Source organism: Balaenoptera physalus (genome assembly GCF_965194825.1).
Source record: "Balaenoptera physalus genome assembly, chromosome: 8".
Classification (NCBI taxonomy): Eukaryota; Metazoa; Chordata; class Mammalia; order Artiodactyla; family Balaenopteridae; genus Balaenoptera; species Balaenoptera physalus.
Window position 1 is genome coordinate 108,077,374 of NC_138887.1, and position 22,574 is coordinate 108,099,947.

The 22,574-nt window shown below is 39.9% G+C and overlaps 1 protein-coding gene across 6 annotated transcripts in view; it reads right to left on the minus strand.

The window, feature by feature from the left end:
- DGKI (diacylglycerol kinase iota) overlaps nucleotides 1-22,574 on the minus strand; it is a 455,938-nt gene that overhangs the window by 55,161 nt on the left and 378,203 nt on the right. For all 6 annotated transcript variants that reach the window (XR_014266816.1, XM_082472878.1, XM_082472877.1 and 3 more), the window contains one exon: nucleotides 3,303-3,328. Coding sequence is in view for 5 of the 6 variants with exons in the window: in XM_082472878.1 (XP_082329004.1) it covers nucleotides 3,303-3,328 (26 nt within the window). In the remaining variant the exon portion in view is untranslated. The remainder of the gene's footprint in view (nucleotides 1-3,302; nucleotides 3,329-22,574) is intronic.

The following is a 22,574-nucleotide window of genomic DNA, read 5'->3' on the forward strand; positions in this document are numbered from 1 at the left end:
ACACCTCTTCTCCTCCCCAGCACATCTTTTAACTTGTCAAAGGCAGTATGTAATGCTGAGCAAACATCATAATATACACATACTTCCTCATCCACTGCTGACATCAACAGCATTATGTGCAGGGTGCTTTTAACAAATTGGAAAGTGATTTCACAGATGATTTCACAATTGAACTCATAACAATCCCATGAGGTAGGCAGGGTAGATACGAATAGCCTCACTTTACAGGTAAGGAAACTGAAACGAAGAGGGAAAATAACCAAGCCACGATATCCAAGCACATTTTCCATGAAAGGATAATCTGAGGGGATGGAGAAGGTCAGGTTTATTGGACTTTGGAAAATAAGATTTTCTCAGGAATGAAGTCTGTTCTGGGGATAGCCAAAGAGACCAGTCAGAGAGAGGAATAGGATCACTGGTGGAAAGCAAACAAAATAGAAAGTCAAGAGGCACAGAGCTTTCTTTTCCAATTTCACAATCCATTTGCCCAATGTGCCTCGATTTTTCTACCCGTAACTTTGAGAAAGCAAAAATGCTACTTCTTACCTCTCTTACAAGTACACTGCAATGTCATTATTGTATACAAACACAAGCTTGATGACATGATACTCAAGGTTTTATGCTAACCACAGCAAACATGAACACTTTAAAATATATAAACATAAGAAAACACATTTTAAGTGCTAATAGAAAATCTTGGTGATAGAGAAAAGGAAAAGGATATTTTTCCAAGGATACATGGGCTAGAAGATATGAAAATTAGGTAAGATTAGGTCAATCAGCAGTATAATTTTACATTACATATTTGAATCATTTTTGGAAGTTGCAGAATCAAACTAAGAGGCACGGACATGTAATAAATGTTTTGAAGCCGTGAAAATGTAAAAGCCCTCTAATGTGGATAATGTTTCTTTACCTAATCACATATACCCACTTCTTAAAATAATCGATTCTGAAGTGCTGTTAATACTGAGCAAGTCTTCCAGGTAGTTGTCACCGTTCAGGACTCCCCAGGACATTGACACTGCTTGCTGATAGCCCATAACCCTTAAGAATTCCTAGCGGACTACAGAATTGTAATTCAGAAGCCCATCCCCCTTTATTCTGGAATGGGAGATTAAGTTCTTACAGACAGGAAGGCAAATGCAAACAAAGGTCATTAAAAGAAACCCTAGTTCAAAATAAAAACCAAACACAAGTTTCTGGTTTATCATTTGAACCAGAAAATCCAAGGACCTCTAAATATGCAATAAAAAACCTAGTCAATACCAACACCGATGAGCAAAATAGCATATAACAGTAGGTCATTATTAGGTGGGTGATGCCTAATTCTGACTTAATAGGCCTGAACATAATTTCCCCTGTGATTTTTCATAGAACATGATACAACTTCATTCCAACATTGGGAGAGACTTTATGATACGGCAGCAGAACAGGCCTACTTAAAAACTCCACCTCTCTCTAAGTATTCAATTAATGAACACCTTTTGAATGTTTGCTATTTGTTGGGATCTATATCAAAGAACTCACAGTCTAGCAGGGGAGATAGGTAAATCAAGCATCAAATTTTTAAGTTAAATTCCAGAATGAAGAAAAATATGCGATGCAATGTTAAGTAGGGCAGAAAGCTCTCACGGATGATGATATGATTAACAACGTCTCAAATGGTAAGTATAAATTGTCTATGGCAAAAAGGAGGAGTGCCTTCTGTCAGAACAGCCTGGCTAAAAGCAGGGAAACATGATAAACGTGCTGAGTTTCAGAAATTAGATGTAATGCCGCATTGCTAGAGCACAGAGCATAGAGAGAAGGGGAAAGATGCCCAAAGAAGCAGTAAGCAGTAGAGGAAGACAAAGAGTCCATCACTTAGGACTTTCTATTCCATGTTTAAGTTCAATATTGGAAAGATGAATATAATTATTGTCTATTGAAAAGATTTCATCCTACAGGCAATGAGAGTAGATTTTTACCATAATCAGTTTGCTGATATGTAGGTATACAGTGAAATAAAAGAAGGAATTCTAGAGGTATGGCTATCAGTTAGAAGACAATTTTAAAGGTCCAAATAATATATGGAGTGGCCCTAAATGAAAGGAATGGGGATGGAAAAGAAAACAGAGGTAAAAGAAGAATAAAAACCAGAGTTGATAGAATTTAGTGGCCAGGTAGCAATGAGAGGGTGAAGAGGAAAGCTTAAAACAGCTGTCTTTTTTTTTTTTTTTTAAACTTGTTTGGCTAAATAGATAATGGTGCCTTAGCTGAATGAGCATGAAGTGGAATGTCAGTGGTACTCTTAGAGTCCTGGCTTATCCCTCTTTTATAAAAGATTAATCAAATTTCACTTTGTATTGCAGTACGTATGTGTCATTTCATTGCCCCCTTCCCCAAAAGGGGACCCATCAGGCTCCTTGAGGGAAAAAGTTCTGTGTCACACATCACATTGTCCCTGCACATAGCCCCATATAGCATATTTGTATAACATGATTATATAACATAACTGACTCATTGCAAACACTTAATAAAACATCTCTGAATGACTGATTGAATAAATGTACAACTCCAAACCTTAGATGTGACAAAACTACACACTTTATCCTTTGAATAAAATAGTCATCTCTTAAAATGCAAATAACTCACCTCAACTGCGTAACAGCTCAGACTACTACCAATTTCAGATTCATAACATTCTCTGCAAATCTCAATGTCTACTCTGGAAGGGACTTTTGGAAATACCTACTACAAATCCCCACTTTAAAGGTGAAATCTGTGACTCAGAGAAGTTACATGACCAGCCCAGAGTCACACAGAGTACAGTTGACGCTTGAACAACACGAGTTTAAACTGCGCAGGTCCACTTATATGAGGAATTTTTTTCAATAGTAAAAACTACAGCACTACGGGAACCGCAGTTGGTTGAATCTGCCAATGTGGAGGAACTGCAGATATGAAGGGCCAACTCTAAGTTACACACAAATTTTCGACTGCACGGAGGGTTGGTGCCCCCAGCCCCTGCATTGTTCAAGGGTTAACTGTATCTGGAGATGGGACAGAAATCAGAATACGTTAAGCTTTGAAATATCTGTCAACCAAAATAGTTGTAACAGATTTGAAGATAATACAAGACATCAAATTTAGCTAGAATGCATTAAGTTTTTAAAAGCGCTTCATACTGTGCACTAAAAAAACACAAGGCAAACATCTTAAAGACATTTTCTTAAATAATTCTTCCCTCTGACAGTGAAATGCAAGGACCACAGCTCAACTTTTAGTTCTGAATTAGTATAAGTAAGACAGATTCTTACCGTGATCTTCTGAAGAGACTGGTGACCTAAAATGAGATAATAAGCATGATAAATCTTTTGTAAGTGACACTGATAATTATAGGTACAACAATGATCAAGAATAAGCTCATAGAAATTACACTCCCAAAATTCAGTTAAATAGAAATTCAGTATAGTAGTAGATGGTGTAATTGATGTGTTGATTGTATGGTATATTCCAATTAATCACTCCCAAAGCTTACCTGGATTGGTTGAGTGGTAGATGTTATTAAAATAGTCTATTAGCATGGTGACGTAAGACTGAAACAAACTTAAACTGTCTGGATTTATCACACACAATAAAAGAACTCACAATAAAAGAAATGTGGTGATGGATGAAATCCTGTGAGGTCACTAGTGCTGAAGGCCAGGCCTCCATAGAAAATACCAGGGATGTAAATAAACACTAGATTAAATGTCTGTAGGTAAAAGAGAAATCTACTTGGACAATAAAAAATGAGACAGAAGTAAGAGAAATGGCATGTGCCCTTATCAATATTGCTTTTCGCTTCCACTCACTGGGGAATTTAATGTTTCAGTGAGTATGATGTAGACCATCTACATGTTGGCCTTATGTCTCTAAACCTGTGAGAGTCAGGATGAGGCAGAAGGGCAACCACTGGGATCCCACAGAACTTCTACAAAGTGATAACTTTTGCATATCATTTGAGGCTCAGGTCTAATTACAATATTAAGATACCAACGGATCATCATATCAACTCCTTTCACAATAATGACCTTCTTTTCTTTCTCGGCTACTAATTGAGTTACTTTGAGCAATACAGACACAACTTTGTTGATGAATTCCCCTCAAGTTTGAAAGATACAGTCTTGACTACTGACTCATGCTTTTCTTGGGAGAAAGAGAGATGCATAATACTGCATTCAGAGGTGTTAGAATTTTGAAGGGAGAGGCAAGAAACCAGGAGGGAGGGGTCCTCTCCTCTAAATGATGGGCCTGCTGGAGCCCATAGCAGGGAGATGACCAAAGGCAAATGCATGAGTTTGGTAGTAAAGCTACCAAACTTTATATAACTAATATTTATATGTAGTCATAATATAACTAATATTCATGAGACATGATGACAAACGTTGGGGCAAGAATCATTCAGTGGGTGCATAGTGGTTGAAGGACAATTTTGGCTACTTTGGGATGCCCGATACCACTTTACTTTATCTACTGATCAGAAATATTTTTGTCCATTATGTGAACAAACAGTACAGTATAAAGACACAGGAATAATGGTGAGACAGCCTTGAACTTCCATTGGGTGGCAAAGTGAAATCATTTCAACCTTATAGGTCTCTTCAAGTAGACTTCTGTGTGTGAAAACTACAGAGGGTCCCCAGATCTGGTGGAGAAAAAACTGGCATCTGAGTGGTGGACACGGGAGCAGAGGGAGGGAACCTGACATGATACTAAGTCATCACTGCGGTGTCGGCTGCTTGAGAAACACTGCTGGGCCTCCTCAGGTGGAGCTGATCTGTCCTCTCCCTGGAGTCCCCCTATTTCACACTTTCACACACCAGTCTTCCCACTAGGTTGTGAGCTTCTTGGAACCTAGGACCATGTCTTATTTAGAACATAGTGGGTCCCTGATTAAAATGTATTAAATTGCATTAATTTCAGCACCACACACTAGAGTTCGGACTCAGACACACTCTGGAGCTCCTCAGAAATCACCACGTCACCTTAAAACCACCTTTGAGTTTGCCAGCTCCTAGGTCAGCTGTGAGGGAAGGGGTCTAGGGAATGACCTGAAGCTCCAAATTAGTGACAGTGTGGGCACTCTCAGAGCCAAAAGACATCCTGTGCCCCCTACAACAGAGATGACCACCATCAAACAAAGGGGCAGAGGGGGCTGAACAGAGGTGAAATGGGATTGACATATGCACACTACTACATTTAAAATAGATAACCAACAAGGACCTACTGTATAACACAGGGAACTCAATATTCTGTAATAACCTAAATGGGAAAAGAATTTGAAAAGAACAGATACATGTATAGGTATAAATGAATCACTTTGCTGTACACCTGAAACTAATACAACATTGTTTATCAGCTCTACTCCAATATAAAATAAAAATTAAAAAAGAAAAGAGAAATTAGAGAATTTCTTAAGTTGCAGAGGTCATGAAAAAAGAGTCAGCAACAAGGAAACATCTTCACTCCTGGTGTTTTCTGATGGGAAGTAAGCAAAGCATGTCTTAGATGGTTTGCAATTAATTTCTCACAGAGCTACAGGAATAAAGGAAAATCCATGCCAATGGACCACTAAATGTCTCAGGTGGAAGGCCAGTGAGGGTTTTTGCTGCCTTTCTGTAAAAGCAAAGCACTAATATTAAGTCTGAAAAATTCCAGATGGCTCCTTGAGAGCCCCAAGGGGATGCCTTCCGCGGTATGTCCAGGCAGTGGGGAAGAACTATCGATTTCAGACTGTTTTCTAAGGATTAGTCATGTTGAGTTTCTGTGCTGAATGTCTCCCACACGCCGGGGTTTGTGGAATTTTAAGACATATGGAGTATTTCAATCCTCACTCAGTATTTCACCTTTCACTGGAGCGAGTCACTAAATTATTCCACTGAGACGTGTACATCATCCATTATTGCTGGAAATGGGCATAAAAAGTTTTCTGGAACTTAGCTCAGGAGAGATGAAATATCATGAAATCAGCAGTATAAGTTATTTTTACAACAGAGAGGTTGAATCCCCGGAAGAGATAAATGTTCCTTAACCTGACAACAAAGGAAGGAAAGAAAGCTCACTGCTTATTCCTCCCACTGTACCTGAAGAACTGTGGCTTTGTCCCAGCCTGTTCATTCCTCCTCCACATACACTTTATCTTGGAGAACCTATCTGCTCTCACAATGCGGACTATTACTTCACTAGCGCTCAAGTAGCTCCAGGATTTAGAGTTTTCCCCCCCTCACTTCTTTCCTCATCCCTAGTCTTTTATTATGGGCTACAGGATATTTATACTTGATTTTGCTTTGTTTTATTGGTTTTGGTATTGTTTTACATTTTTATTTACATTCATTCAAATTCAGCAAAGACAACGAAAACAAAAACTCAAGACCTGCATTTAAAAATCTCTCTCCTATTTTATTGACCCTGAATAATTATTATTCAGATTTGAATCTTTCCCTTTATGTTGATTCAAACCTGAATAATAGTTATTACTTGAGATCCTTTTAAGTACCAGGCACCGTGCCAAGTGATGTGGATCAAAAAAGAAACAAGATATCAATTTCAAGGAACTCATAATCTAGTGAAGGAGGAAAATATGTAAACAAGTGATTATAGTATAATGAAAAAATGCAATAATCAAAACGTGTATGAGTAAAGGGGTAGCACAGAAGAGAGGGGGACCAATTCTCTTCCAAAAAAAGTAAAAGGTGGCTTCAAAAAGCAAGAACCATCTGAGCTGGGCTTTGAAGGATAAGTAGAAGCCTATTAAGTATGAAAAAAGAACTCCATGGGGTGGCAACAGGCATATGAAGTAGGGGTAGAGATAGGAAATTTCATAACATGTTATCAGATATACAAGCAACTCAGTGTTGCTCAAATGTAAAGGAGTCATAAACATCAGGACTAAAGGCAGAGGAGGGAGGGGCGTTTCATGTAGGAGCTGAGGGGCCAATTTGAAGTGCTTGTCATTTACCTTCTAAGCTACACAGAGCAAAGTTCTGAAGCAGAGAAGTCACATATTCTCACCTGTGCTTTTGCTCGGGCAGCTGTAGCGAGCAGACTACAAAACAGCAAGAATAAAGGCAGAAGACAAGCTACAGACTAGTATCGCAAAACTGCCATGTTAGTATCTCCGCTCTTCAATCCTTTTTGAAATTCATGGAAAATAACAGGGAGAATAAGAAACAGAAAAGGAAGTATCATCTTTGGCTAAACTAGAAGATGTCCCTAAACTGAAATTATTATATATGAAGAAGAGCAGCTATAGTAAAATTGGACCAAGTTTCAGGGAGACAGAGTGTTTCAATCTTAACTGAGGAGACATGAGCTACATCACGGACCACAAAACCTATGACAGAAAGCCCTCCGCTCTGAGCCATTCAGTAGCAGAATCAAACCCTGGAGGAGAGAGCTGCTAAGAAAGAGTCTGAAGACAAAAGATTCAAAGTCAAGCTTCCGGAAACACACCAACCCACTATCCCTAATTATCCATCCAAACTAGGGGTTCCAAAAAGAACTCACCCAATACAAGTAAGAGTAATGAACAAAAAGGAACCATCATGACATCTACACAAAAATACCCAGAGAAGAGAGCAGGACAAGGATCTTCTGAAAAACAAAACTCAGGCTGAGAACATCCTAAAAAGATGATGGCACGAAGCAGGTAAAAACTGTGAACAAATCTCCATGAAATGGATAAATGGAATAAGGAAAGGAAGGGAGGAAGGAAGAAAACAAGGGAAGGAAACAGAGTCTCTGTGAACAGAAACTTAAAAGAAGAAACACAATGGTCAAAAAAATAGCTAAAAGATGACAGTGGAGGAAAACAGCAAAGGTTTGCCCAGATCTTTGAACTATTAAGTTATAGAAAAAACCCGTGGGCTTTCCCACAGTGTCACCACTGCAGTGGGAAAAAAGGGATTAAGGGGAAGTGAATAACAATTAAAACTATATTAAGTAAGAATCCATTCATTTATTTATCCCTTCAAATATCTGCTTTGTGGAAGTGTTTTGCTTTTTAACCACTTTGATTCACTTTTCTGTAATTTTAATTGGAACACTTGCTAGTGAAAGTCCCCTTCCCAATATTGACCCTGCTTAATTGAATATCCATACTTTTCTTTCCTTTTAAATGAAGGCAAGACTTCTCCAGCTAGGGTACACATGGGAACTTGAAAATAAGGGAAGCCTCAGGAAAATAAGACACCATTTTTAGATGGGGAATTATAAAATTTAACTGGTAAAATATTTTTAAAATATTATTTTTATGCTGAAACAGGCACAGCCATATTATGGATCCCAAAGCAAAAGTTGCTTGAATTCTTAAAGCAATAAAGTTAAAAAAAAAAAAAATCTGTGTTTGAGACAGTCAGCTTCAGGAATGTCTCCAAGGTCCCCAAGGGGATGAGTTTGTTCTCCTCTGCTCCCAAGGAAAAGACAGAAAATGTGAAATTATCCACTTAAATACAGCTATAACATCCTGGAACGAATTATTTTATAAGATTAATGTACGCAGATATCAAGAATCTGAGGGAATGAGACGTAGAGTACACATCAGCTGCGGCTACTGTATTCGACAGGGCTGCTTCTAGAATTTGTCATCACTAAGACACAAGGAATGTATAAGAAACACAAAAACGGTTGTGTAGATTGCCTTCCATCAGCATGTTTCCCTTCAAAGCCTCTAATCTTTCCAGTAGATCAATCACAAGGCTGAAGGACACTGAAAAATGTGCCCAATGTTCTACCAGCAATGTCATAACAATAAGAGCACAGGAGTGTCCTAGTTAGGATAGTGAAAGTCTTTAAGAAACACTGCACTTCTTGCAATGTTGTACTGTTTTCAATCAATAAACCTAGAACGGAGATGATGGGCATCGTGACTAGTTCAGCCTTTATGAGGTGGTGAAATGCTTTGCAATACATTTTAGATATGGGCATTTTCTTGGCAGCCTCCATGAAATCTCCAAGCTCTTCCTAACACAATACCTTCTTTAAAAAAAATTAACTTTTATTGGAGTACAGTTGCTTTACAATGTTGTGTTAGTTTCTACTGTACAGCAAAGTGAATCAGCTATACGTATACATATATCCCCTCTTTTTTGGATTTCCTTCCCATTTAGGTCACCACAGAGCACTGAGTAGAGTTCCCTGGGCTCTACAGTAGGTTCTCATTTGTTATCTATTTTATACATAGTATCAATAGTGTATATATGTCAATCCCCATCTCCCAATTCATCCCACCCATCCCCTTTACCCCCCTTGGTGTCCATATATTTGTTCTCTACCTCTGTGTCTCTATTTCTGCTTTGCAAATAAGATCGCCTATACCATTTTTCTAGATTCCACATACATGCATTAATATACGGTATTTGTTTTTCTCCTTCTGACTTACTTCACTCTGTATGACAGTCTCTAGGTCCATCCACATCTCTCTTTTTTTATTTGAGTAATACTGTCCTGACTCTACTTTTTTCAAGCCTCTATAAAATATTTTGCTTTTATGTTTTTCATCTCATGGCTTTAATTCAGTAGCATCCATGGCTTTCCTACTTGACCCTTCCTTGGACTATCTGTATCATTCCCTCCCTTGGAGAGAGAGAGGTCAATAGACTATCCATTTTACATATTCTTTCCTAAAAACAGATTAGATGAATACTGGGGACCCACCTATATGGGTCTGTTACTTTTTGGAGAGAATCACCCACAAATGAATGTTAATCTCATTCCCCAGTGTCCCCAACACATATACCCTCCACTGAGATTTTCTAAACCACCTCCTGGTGGGGAGCTGGCAACCAAAGGGGCCACCATATAGAGGTGAGCTTGGAATAAAAATATAGGACAGGTGTAAGAGGCACCTGAATAGGCACAAAAGCAGAGATTCATATTCTGAAAATACTTAGCCACAGATTATTTCTATAAGACTGTGGATGGGGAGGGAGCTCTGAGATATTCATACCAACCCACAGGCCTGGCTGGAGGAGCCAAGGCCCTTCATTTCCTGGTTACCATCATGCAATTAAAAGAGAAAACACAGGAGGAATGGCAGGGTGGTCTAGAAGCTGTGCTACCTCTAGACTCCGCCCGGCACACTGCAAATAAAGCATCCTCGGCTGCGAAGTCCTCGTGAACGAGGCAGTCCATGACCGCACACTGAAAGCAACTCTCTCTACATATATTTCACCAATTTTCCTTGTCATGCCTAACATCCCTCTTTACCCTCTAGTTTTTCGGATGAGGACCACAGCATAAACACTACTTTCTATAAGCACAGGGGAGATCATCCAACCTACTCAGAAAGAGAAAGAGAAGCATCTGGTTTCTAGCTTTATATCAACTCTGAATGTTGTTTCCCTCTCTCCTTTGTCATTCTACTTTCATTTCTTCTTCCCTCTCCTGACCACAGCCCTGACAGTTCCCTGGGCTTATCTCATCCACCTGTCTTACACTTTGGTGAAAGCCAGTATCTCTGTACACACAGCCTCCCATCACGTGCCAATGGGCACCTGCTCCTACTGAAGAACATCAGGAACATTCAGGCCTGGGCAAAGTTCCCCAGGTTGGACTCTGTTTCCTGCCTGGACCATTATTTCTAGTTGTCTGTTAACAAACTCTTGAGTAATGTCTCAAGTGGAAACTGATTTCCCAGCTGGACATCCCTTCCAGGCACATTTCAAGGGTCCACACACCACTGCTGAAGAAACACCATCTTTGTTTTGCTTCTGTTTTACCTTGAACTGATGAAGCTACAGAAATTCAATTTATTTCCTGAAACTGTTGATGGACAAAGAACTTTCATTTAAGTCAAGCCAGCCAACGGATGATTTAATATGGTCTCAAAGCATGGCTGTAGGTAATCATCTCTGGGCAACTGCCTTCTCCCTTGAGCTTCCCTCAAGGATATGCATTGCCTAAGGACTGCTATGCCCAACCTATGACATCATTTTGAGGGCCTGAGGGAGCAACAGTGAGATCACAGATCTAGCTGACATCTTCACCACCATCACTCCAGGCCCTAAGCATCTCTAACTAGATAAAATAGAACCAGAAATCCCTTAGCACTGAGAACCTCCATCAACTATACAATCCTCTCTGTTTGCTTTTCCTCCCTCTAATTATGAATATTGCTATTAAGACAATGAACAAAGCACATACAGTAAGAGAGCAGGCAAGAATGAGAGCAAAAGAGATGAAAGGTACAGCAACCACACAAAGTGGCATTGAAATGAGAGAAAGACAAACACATTCTCTATTCAAGTGGTCACAAACCCATTCAGGGATTGCCAAACAGCCTCAAAGGTAACATTCACCACCAACAGAAGGGAGGGTTGTGGAAAGAGGAAGGAGAGAGAGATGGGCATTTGTGTGGAGGTAGGGAAATAAGTTCCAGAACTCAAATAATAGAGCCTGCTTGGGGAGTTCTTCATTTGATGTAAATTTCCTCTAATTCTGTTCATGCTCATAATTTCCTATTAAGACTCTCCTATCCAAATATACACCCGATGATCCCAACGTGAGCTGTACTTGAAATATCCTTTTTAATAAGTTCCTGTGTTTAGTTATATTTGGTGTTTTGCAGACAGCACTGTTTTACCACTAGCCTGTATGATTCAATTTCTTCTATACACCCTCCTTAATCAGTCTGCAGAGTGAGGAAGAAACTCCTAACGCCCTTTGAGCTTGAAATGTTACTGCCACCTACTGTTCATCCCTAAGAACTGCAACGAAATGAGGGGAAGGAGTTTCTTTGAAATGCATGGTTAGAGATGAGGAGAAACGGACAAAAGTGGGCGTCGGCTACAAGAAGAAAGAGATTTTTTAAAAAGAGAGATGACCTGGAAGAACCTAATACAGACCAAGTTCATTAAACATGAAAAACTGGCCATCACACTTTTTATTATGTAAAATATGAACACTCCTGCGAAATATTTTAACGTTTTGAAGATGTAAAAACCACAAAAAAATGGTGCATCAGACATTGTACAATCATGCAGAAAAGAAACAGATGTGATAGTTCAATTACAAATCGGTCTTTGCAATATAGTTGCCTGCCTAATTTCTAAAAAGGGATTAAAGGAATAGAAAAGGCATGTTATTCTAAAATCTGATCAAGGAAGATATACCTGCAGAGACCCGGTGGGGAGTATCAGCAGGGAATATCTTTTAGAAAGAGCTGCCGGCTTTAGGCTAATGACTCTGGGAGCCCTGGCCAACAACTGCTGTTGAGACGCAATCCATCTGGAGTTTTGTAAGTGTGGACTTTTTTTTTTAAGCATAAATTGAAACAGGAAGCTCTAAATTGTGAGGGCAAATCACATGAGTGCTACGTTCGGTATTAACACAAGAAACTTATACAAAAGACCATCTCACATATCACATGATTCAGGATAGGCAATATCTACCTTGTGGAGCCAAGGCAATTGAGCAAGGGCTTACCCACAGCTAATTATTTTTATGAAATGCAATACGGATTTCTGAATCCAGCATTGGAAAATGGAAGAAAAAACAGGCGGATGTGGGAGCTGCTTTGGCACTTCTCCTGAAGATAACTATAATATATTCCAGAAGTTTTCCTATCAAAATCTCCTCCCACCTAACCCACTTCTCAGAAGAGGGAATTCATGTTCAAAACACCGGCATGGGAAACAAAATCTAAAAAAAAAGTCTCTCTCTCTGCCCAACTCTTCTGTGTCCAAGGAAGGTGCAGTTTCTAAGTGATATATTATAAACAACCCAAAACAGGAAAGGAGCTCCAAGAGAAAACGATAAATTGATGAAAATAAATCATGGTACAAGAAGTGAAAATGGGCTCCACACACTCTTTGAGAACAACTCAGTTAATCCAATGTTTGAATATTAAGCACTCCTACATGCTTAACTATAACCTGTGGCGGGTACTGAACTTAGAACATTCCCACTTAGAAATCGCCCACTTTCAAGGAGATTCCAAGGGGGCTATTGGATGAGGCTACCATTAAAGAGAGCACTGGAGAAAGTCGTAAAGTAATGTCTGTTGCTGTAGTTGCTCTTATGCTTGGTGATCAGCTCAAGAGCCAGAAAAGTTAGGAAAAGGGAAAACGTGGTCCCCATTTCCTTGAATTCCAAGTAAGTAGCTTCTCTACATTGTAGAGCTATTCCTTACCCTGGTCTCTTCGGGGTTGTGGGTTCAGAGGTCCCCAGAGGTTTCTGAGAGAAGTTCCACACTCTGTACAACCTCCCATTTCCGAGAGTGATGAATGCACCCCCTTCACATCCCTCACCCCGCTCCTGAGCACACCAGGCGATAACTGGTCAATATCCCTCCAACCTGAGACTCACAGGCAAATAATTTTGGAAGGATTTCAAAATTATCCTTCACCCTTTAAATCAATTTAATCAAATGATTCACACTGAGGCCGACACACTGAGAAAACAAGAGGTTTGGTGGGAGTTTGAGAAAGAAGCAAAAGGATGGATGGGTTATTTTGGAGGTGAGTGGTTAGAGAGGCTGTCAGGAGACAGCTGAAACCTTGAAACAGACCTCCGAACATTGAATGCACTGGGCTCTGAGGAAGTGGGGCGAATGGGATGAGGAACAGAGGGGCAGGACACAGAGGCTCACTTGCTCTCCCCAGCGCTGTCTCACTGGCGTTCCCTCTCTGCAGAGGTAGGGAGGTGGGAAAGAGGGAGCCAGGAGTGAGCTGATTTCTCAGCGACCTTCCGAGGAGATGAGGGCAGCCTTTGAAGGGTTAGTCCCAGGACCAGCGTTGGAGAGAGGACTGACACGCAGAAATATTTCATGTCACAGGTAGATGTACCAAAGTCATATTTAGGAGAAACTACAGCCTCTTCTCTGATTGTTAGAGCGAGAAACAAATATTTAGCTCAGATCCTGACAGGCACCCTTATAAAGTGGCAATCTGTGAGAAAGAGAAGTTGCCTCCCACCTTCCCTTCCATTGCCGAAACCCGCCATGGAAGCCCAGTGATGGGGCACGTGTCGAGGACCATGGTCCACAGGGTGGGATCCTCTAAAAGTGACATGACAGGACACTTAACTTTGCATATTTGCCCCCTTTTGGAAAGGAAGGAAAATCATTGTTGGAGCCCTCAGAAACTGTGGGCACTTTCCTGATGGCAGGGACATTTGCCAGCATTCCCAGGGGATGGTTCTTATCACTCTTGACTAAATTTTAATCCTGTTGCTTAAAAATACCGGGCCCTCAAGGAGAGACGTGGCATCATTTTGTAGAACTAACATTCCCTGCATCTATGCCAACATTTTCTAGCTTGAATCCCGTCCAACATACCCTACATCCCTGTTTTCCAAACTGATGAGATTTCAGTGGCAAGTCCTCAAGGAAGACCCAGCCACTGTTTCAAGGAAGAGAGGACCGACCACACAAAAATGGATTGTGCTGTGACCCTGCACCAGCACAGGGCTGCTCCCAGGGGACACAAGACAGAGGAATGAGAGGGGGTCTCTTGTGTGTCCAAGCCCCCACTTGCAGCACAGCCACTGAAAACAAAACAAAAAAATTCCCGTTCCTATACTGGCATAACAATACTCACTCTAACTTCCCCAGTGCAGAGGGAGATGGAGTTATTTTCCCCATTTTAGAATGGTGCTTAAGTGATTTTGTCACAAAAGACTCTTGTTACTTCTGACCTGCTTTCCTTAATGCCCTAAGGCAGAGCGTGTTGTTGGAAGGAAATAGAAATCTCTTCTGTTTTGTTTTTAAAGAAGACTCAATAATTCCCTAAGAGGCCCTTCCAACTGCTCTCTACCTACTAGGAAACTCAAGAAAAGTGCTTTTCTACACAAATTGCCCCCATACTTCCTAACGCTCTGGCTTTGCCTTGTCTCCTTTAGCTGGAAATCTGAGAATTCTGTTCCATCCATAAAATTTTGATGGTTTTTGGTTCCCCACATACCAAGTTTCTTCCCCTCCATCCAAAGAACATCCAAAACCTCTTCAAGAACTAAACTTCACTAACACAACCAAAATAATCCAGAGCTACATGGGAGACACGCTAACATCTCACTGCATAGGCTTCTAGAAACAATTTTTCCTCCCCCCCTTCCCATCCCCCCAACACTGTGCACATCAACAGGGCACCTACAACCGCTAATACCCACCAGAGTTACCTTTTACTTGCTTGCTTGTAAAATAGCAAGGGTTCCCTGAGTCAGGGATTCAGTGCATCTTTATTGTTTTAATATGTTAATTCCCTGGATCAAATTGAGGAGCAGTTATAGAAAGAACAGAGCAAAATTTCTCATTAATTATTTTGCCCACGTAAAGGGACATCGTATCATTATGTGCTTGGCTAGAGAGGACAATGGCAGGAGGTAAGTTAGGGAAAAAAGAAGAAGAAAGGAAGATACACGTCAGCTAAACGGCAGTTTTTCCAGCTTGAGTGATTAGCCAGGGAGAGCAAGATTTAGACCAGTCATGCAAGGGACTATCTCTATCCTGAGTGCACTGATTTCATCTCTAAGATATATTCCAGCAAAACCTGTTTCCCACTAAGAGGATTAATTTTCTCGGTCTTATCTGATTGTGATGCTCGAAGGATATTTCCACAACCAAAATCACGGCCCAATAGTCTGTCTTCCTGTTGAGAATCTGGAGCTTCGACAATAAGCGCAATTAACCTTTTTTTTTTTTAGAGTCAGGCCATCACCTAACGTTCCAAGAAGAAACTGGGCAAAGGAAATAGCTGGAGACAAGAGAGGCATGAAGCTATTACTCCTATGTTCAGTCCAGAACTTCTGAGTTTTGGGAAGAGGTGAATTTCAGGGCTATCTTCTTGATAGGATGGTTCAGAATTATAGACTACAGTAAAAAAGGTCAATTTTTCAGTTTAAAGTATTGTTAGGTGTTTTGGATATCCCTAAATAACTTGCCAGGTTGTACAAACATCCTTAAATACACATTAGGTAGAGTGATGTTCAACTGTCATGGAGTACTGAATTAGTTGAGAGGTATTTCTGGTGATATAATGATGAAAAGCAGATACCTGTTCATGGGCAAAAGTTGAAGAAAATAAGCATAGAGCCCTTAAAAAGCCTCTTTTCTTCTTAGTGGCTTGCGTTTTCATTAATTCTTTAAATATTCATCCTTTTCATATAAAAATAAAAAAGTGAAATCTGGAGGAAGCAGCAAATTCTCTTTCCTCTTGTTTCCAGAACACTCTACGCATATATCCATTATAGCACTTATCAGAGGGACCTATAATAATTGGTTTATTATTTCCCCTCTGAATATAAGTTCTTCAAAGACAATAATTTCTCATCTAGTTTTACATCGTCAATGCCTAGGTATATGTATTGCTTCTACCTAGAAGGTGCGGAATACGTATTTTCTCATTAAATTAATGACTAACTGAATGCCTCAACCCATTTCTTAGATTCCAGTGAAGTCATAAATCAGACCAGATACATTATAGTTCAATATTTTATAACTCTGTCTCTTGTTAGAGAGAGAAATGCTCCACCGATCATAAAAATCCATCAACCCTGCTTAAGCTAAGCAGGTAACAGATACCTGAGTACACAGATGTCTGGATTGAATGTCTGTGGTTCCCTACACTGTCTCCCCAGTGTCTTAATCCAGTGGCAAGATCTTTTACTTATATCTGTGTGACCTTCACCTTAGCTCTTCTAGGCTCAGGACTCGGAGATACTAAGAACATGTGCGTTTTTTCCTTTTCTTTTTCTTTTGGGGGTTTTGCACAAACCACAAAACGTAATAACTAGAAAAGATTATTTTTATTCATAAACTAAACAATACCTTCCAGTCCCTTTACCTGTTTTCCCTTAACCCAGAGGTTCAGAGGTAAGTTCAGAGGTAAGTCTGTCCTTTCCTCAAAGAGGACTTGGAAAGAATATACTAGAGTTTTTACTCAGTGCCTATTTTTTTTTTTTTTTTATCTCATAGATCATAAAGTTGGGAAAAGTCTTCCTTTGGAATCAGATTCTGTCTGCTAAAATTTTAGTTAATTACTTCCTTATGAATCTCCTGCCCAAATGAAATATAGTCTTGTTATGAATTGTGGTGGTTCAATTAATGATGAGAGCAAATGTGTTTCCAGAAACATGTTATTTTAGTAGCACTTTCTTAGACACTGTAAACACATTTTTTAACTTAAAGACAAATTCCTTATGGTCCTAGCAGTAACAGTGTGAGTCAACTACTTCTCTCCAATTTATTTCAAAATTCTTTCTTAAAGATTGTTTTTGGGGCTTCCCTGGTGGCGCAGTGGTTAAGAATCCGCCTGCCAAGGCAGGGGACACGGGTTCAAGGCCTGGTCCGGGGAGATCCCACATGCCGCAGAGCATCTAAGCCCGTGTGCCACAACTACTGAGCCTGCGCTCTACAGCCCACGAGACACAACTACTGAGCTTGCATGCCACAACTACTGAAGCCCGTGCACCTAGAGCCCGTCCTCTGCAACAAGAGAAGCCACTGCAATGAGAAGCCCCTGCACCGCAAAGAAGAGTAGCCCCCACTCACCACAACTAGAGAAAGCCCGCACGCAGCAACAAAGACCCAACGCAGTCAAAAATAAATAAATAAAATAAATAAATTTATTTTTTAAAAATATTGTTTTTATTGTGTTCATAGGATTTGAAGATCCTATATGTGTTGTATATCCTTCTTTGGAATTGTAGTCTCCCCTAGAGGACCTGTGTATAAGTAGACAATACACACATACACACACAGACATGGAATATCTACATATATTAGAATCAGGCCATCACCTAAAGTTCCAAAAAAGAAACTGGGTAAAGGAAATAGCTGAAGACAAGAGAAGAATGAAGCTATTACAGATACATACATAATATATATATATATATTATACGTATGTATGTATGTATGTATCCATGAGTTCCAAATCCTGAGTCAACCAATCGCGGATCATGCACTAAGTTTATGATCCACAGTTGGTTGAATTTGCAGATGTGGATCTGCAAATACAGAGGTCTGACTATGGGACTCGAGCATCCATGATTTTGGTCCTGGAACCGATTCCCCACAGATATCAAGGGACGACTCTATAAATCTTTCTTTAAAAATTGTAATGTATCTAAATGGAATTTTAATAAATGTAACCAGTGCCAGTAATAACAGAAATCTACTTCATTCTGTTTGTTCATTCTGTCTGCTCTCCCTGAAGTAGGAGGGAGGCTGATGAATCTTAGAAGCTAAAGTTAAAACTATGAGAAAACCCTGAGGAGCCCTGCTCCCCTCCCCGGGGGGCTAAGGGGGAGGTTGGGTCAGTCAGAGTTCAGAGGGGAAAGGTCTCTTGAGCAGATGCTGACTGTGTGCCATGGAGGAAGAATGAGCTGGGAAAGCACTGGAGTTGCACTCCTTTCTATCTCCTGTATTTTAAAATTAACCTTCTCAGAATTTTGTCTCTTATTTACCTTTCGAAAGAACCAATTTTTAAAAATTTTATTCTTGGTTAATCATTTATTTTGTCTGTTTTATTCCCCTTGTCATTGATTTCTATCTTTATTATTTCTCTTCACTCTTGTTTCTTTGTTCTCTACTCTGAGTCTTTTTCCAGTTTATCAAATTGAATGCTTTATTTGTATGGAATCATTTTTCTCTTGATAAATGATTTAGAGTCATAAATCATTCTGTGAATACCACTTCTGTCATTTCCTGCAAATTCTGATAAACAGTATTTTCAGTTCTAAGAATTTAAAATTTCCCTTTTGATTTTTTTATAGAATTACTTAGCCTGGTGAACAAGATGTTAAAATTGAACTTTTACTATCTCCAAGTTGACTGGGGCTTTAAGGCTGAAAGCAATAGATGCCAGTTGTACCTAGAATATTACAATAATTCTTCAGGTCCCTTCACATACTGATTCTTAAATATTCCTAATGGGAAAGTAAATTGTGCAATATGGACCAAAGTTGAAACTATATAGGGACTTCCCTGGTGGTCTGGTGGTAAAGAATCCACCTTCTTGGGACTTCCCGTTGGCAGTGGTTAAGAATCCACCTGCCAATGCAGGGGACACGGGTTCGAGCCCTGGTTCAGGAAGATCCCACATGCCCCAGAGCAACTAAGCCCGTGTGCCACAACTACTGAGCCTGCACTCTAGAGCCCACGAGACACAACTACTGAGCCCTCGCGCCACAACTACTGAAGCCCGCACGCCTAGAGCCCATGTTCCGCAACAAGAGAAGCCACCACAATGAGAAGCCCACACACTGAAACGAAGAGTAGCCCCCGCTCGCCACAACTAGAGAAAGCCCGCGCGCAGCAACGAAGACCCAACGCAGCCAAACATAAATAAATAAATAAATTTATTAAAAAAAAAAAAAAGACTCCACCTTCCAATGCAGAGGACATAGGTTGGATCCCTGGTTGGGGAACTAAGATCCCACATGCCGCAGGGCAACTAAGCCCGCACCACAACCACTGAGCTCGTGTGCCTCAACTAGAGCCCACGTGCCACAAAACTACAAGGCACATGCACTCTGGAACCCGTGCACCACAACTACAGAGAGAGAAAACCCACATGCCACAACTAGAGAGAAGCCTGCATGCCACAACTACAGGGCCCACGCGCCCTGGAGCCTGCGCGCCACAACTAGAGAGAGAAAACCCGCATGCCACAACTAGAGAGAAGCCCACGCACCTCAATGAAGAACCCGGGCACAGCAACAAAAAAAGATCCCCCGTGCCTCAACGAAGATCCTGCAGCCGCAACTAAGACCCGATGCAGCCAAAAATAAATAAATAAATAAATAATTTTTTTAAATGTTGAAACTGTATATACACCCTATGACACAGGTGGACACATGCAGACTGTTCACTGTATTTTTAAATAATAAAATATTAGAAATCAATATCTAAATGGAGGAATAAGTTATGACATATTTGTATAACACAATATCCTATACCAAATTAAATGACTTAAAATCTACATATATCAATGTAACCGAGGAGGACACTATGAGGCCGTCCCAGGACAGACCCCTCTCCCGTATCTTCTGCTGTAGCTCCTCTCTGAAGTCAGACCCCTCTCCCATATCTTCTGCTGTAGCTCCTCTCTGAAGTACCTAGATGATAGTACCTGATGCATATTTCCAGACTTTTTCAGATGTTCAAACCACCACCAAATGGAAGAAATTAACTACTTGATGATCATGAGCAAGTAGCCCCACAGACTTTCTGGTGCCTAAGAATTGATCACCATCAACCAATCAGAGAATTGTGCACAAGCTGATCACATACCCTGAGACCCCCTCTCCCCTACCTTGCCTTTAAAAATGCTTTGCTGAAACCCTTCGGGGAGTTTGGGGTCTTTTGGGCATAAGCCACCAAATCTCCTTGCTTGGCCCTGCAATAAACTTTTCTCTGCTCCAAACTCTGATGTTTCAGTTGTTTGGCCTTACAGTGCATTGGGCACACAAACTTGCATTCCGTAACATCGATATGAATGAATTTTAAACATTTGATGTTGCATGAAGTGGCAAGTTCTAAAAGTGTATGCACTGTTCAATACAGGTGATGAAAAGTAAAAAGATAACACAAAACAAAAAACCCATAAAACAATATATATTTTTATGCTACTGTATGTTGCTATGGACAGAAAGACTTAATGCAAGTAATAACATAAAACAATAAGATGATATTTCAGTGTTGTTGGCACATTAGTATTTTTCATATAATGTTTGAGCTTATTTAGATTGGGGCATATTTAACACCTATTTAATAATGTTTAAATAAAAGCCTATCTTCATTTTTTGTTTCAATCTCTTTTTTTTTTTTTTTTTAAATTTATTTATTTATTTATTTTTGGCTGTGTTGGGTCTTCGTTTCTGTGCGAGGGCTTTCTCTAGTTGTGGCAAGCGGGGGCCACTCTTCATCGCGGTGCGCGGGCCTCTCGCTATCGCGGCCTCTCTTGTTGCGGAGCACAGGCTCCAGACGCGCAGGCTCAGTAATTGTGGCTCACGGGCCCAGCTGCTCCGCGGCATGTGGGATCTTCCCAGACCAGGGCTCGAACCCGTGTCCCCTGCATTGGCAGGCAGATTCTCAACCACTGCGCCACCAGGGAAGCCCCAATCTCTTTTTTTTAAAGAAAAAAAATGCTTTCAATTAGTTCTCAACCATATTTACTTGTGGGTAAATTTGCAGCTGTACATATTTAATGTGCATATGTAGTCTTCCTATATTGTAGAATTTTTCACCTTACAAATGCTTATAAAGACAGATATCAAAGTAAATCTTTCTTGGGCCCTGGGACTCTGGGCACCCTGCCTTTTCACACTGGCCCTTCGGGAAAACAGTGCAGTACGGTAGAGTCAGAAGTCAAGCAGACCTCACTCAAACCACAGTTCCCACACTTGTTATCTTGGGTGACCTAAGATGAATATTTTAAACTCTATGAGCTTCAGTTTTAAGCAATGTGAGATTTAAAAGTTGTTGAAAGAATTAAGGATAATTTAATCATAGTGCAAAGCACGTAGCAAGTATCAATACTAGCTATTACTGACCTTATTATACATTACATATCTGTATAAAATATACATAATTCCATTGTTCTATAACTGCAATTATACTTATGTGTATCAAAGATGCTCTCTGAAGTAAATAAAGAAATGTTCTTCCTAAGAAATTAATGAACACACATACACAAAAATATTCAGAATTAATAGACAAATTGGGTAAGGTAAAGTATGTAAATGATTTAAAGCAACCATTTTATTTTGTTCGTACATTCTGTGAGTCAAAGGTTCAAACAGAGCCCAGTGGGGACAACTTGTCTCTGTTACACAATATCTGGAGGTTCAGCTGGAAAGACTCAAAGCTAGAAGTGAATGTTTGTTTTCTAAGTTACTTGACAGAAAAATGTTTTAAAAAGGAGTCAGCTGCTCTAGTGCATTTAAGGCATAAGGTAGTATAAATATCCAGGAAAACCAGTATCTGCCAATTGAAGATTAATAAAATATGAAGAGAAATTCCTAAAAGGATAATATAACCCGAATAAAAAATAAGAGTTGATTTTGATAAAGGGTTTTAAGAACTTGACTATTATATAAAATGGTACATTTATTTGTGATTCTTGGAAAGAATATTTACTGTCTTAGAAACAATCTCACATACCATGATATATATATTAACATACTATACACAGAAAAATCAGGGCATAGGAAACTAGATTGAGCTCAGGTGCCTGAGCTTTTGTTTCCACTTTTGGAAACAGCCTGTATATAAGAATAACTGAAACACTCATCTGGTTTGTCTAGTCTTAATTTCTATTTCTATGGCTAATTAAAACCCTAATTTTCAAATAAATCTGCCCGAAGCTAGATGGTCACTTTTTTAGCTGTCAGTGGGTGGCTGACTCAGCCTCCTTCACAAGCCTCAATTCCATATACAAAAGAAATGAAAAAAATGTCCTGAATTGTAAGCAATCAAATTGCCATCAGAAACTAACAACACGGTTTAATTAAAAAGGAAAATCCATAGTAATTCATTTTTTCCTTTCCACTCTTCACACAGCAGAATAAGAGGTAGTACAGAGAAGCAATTAAAATGAAATCACCTTTTG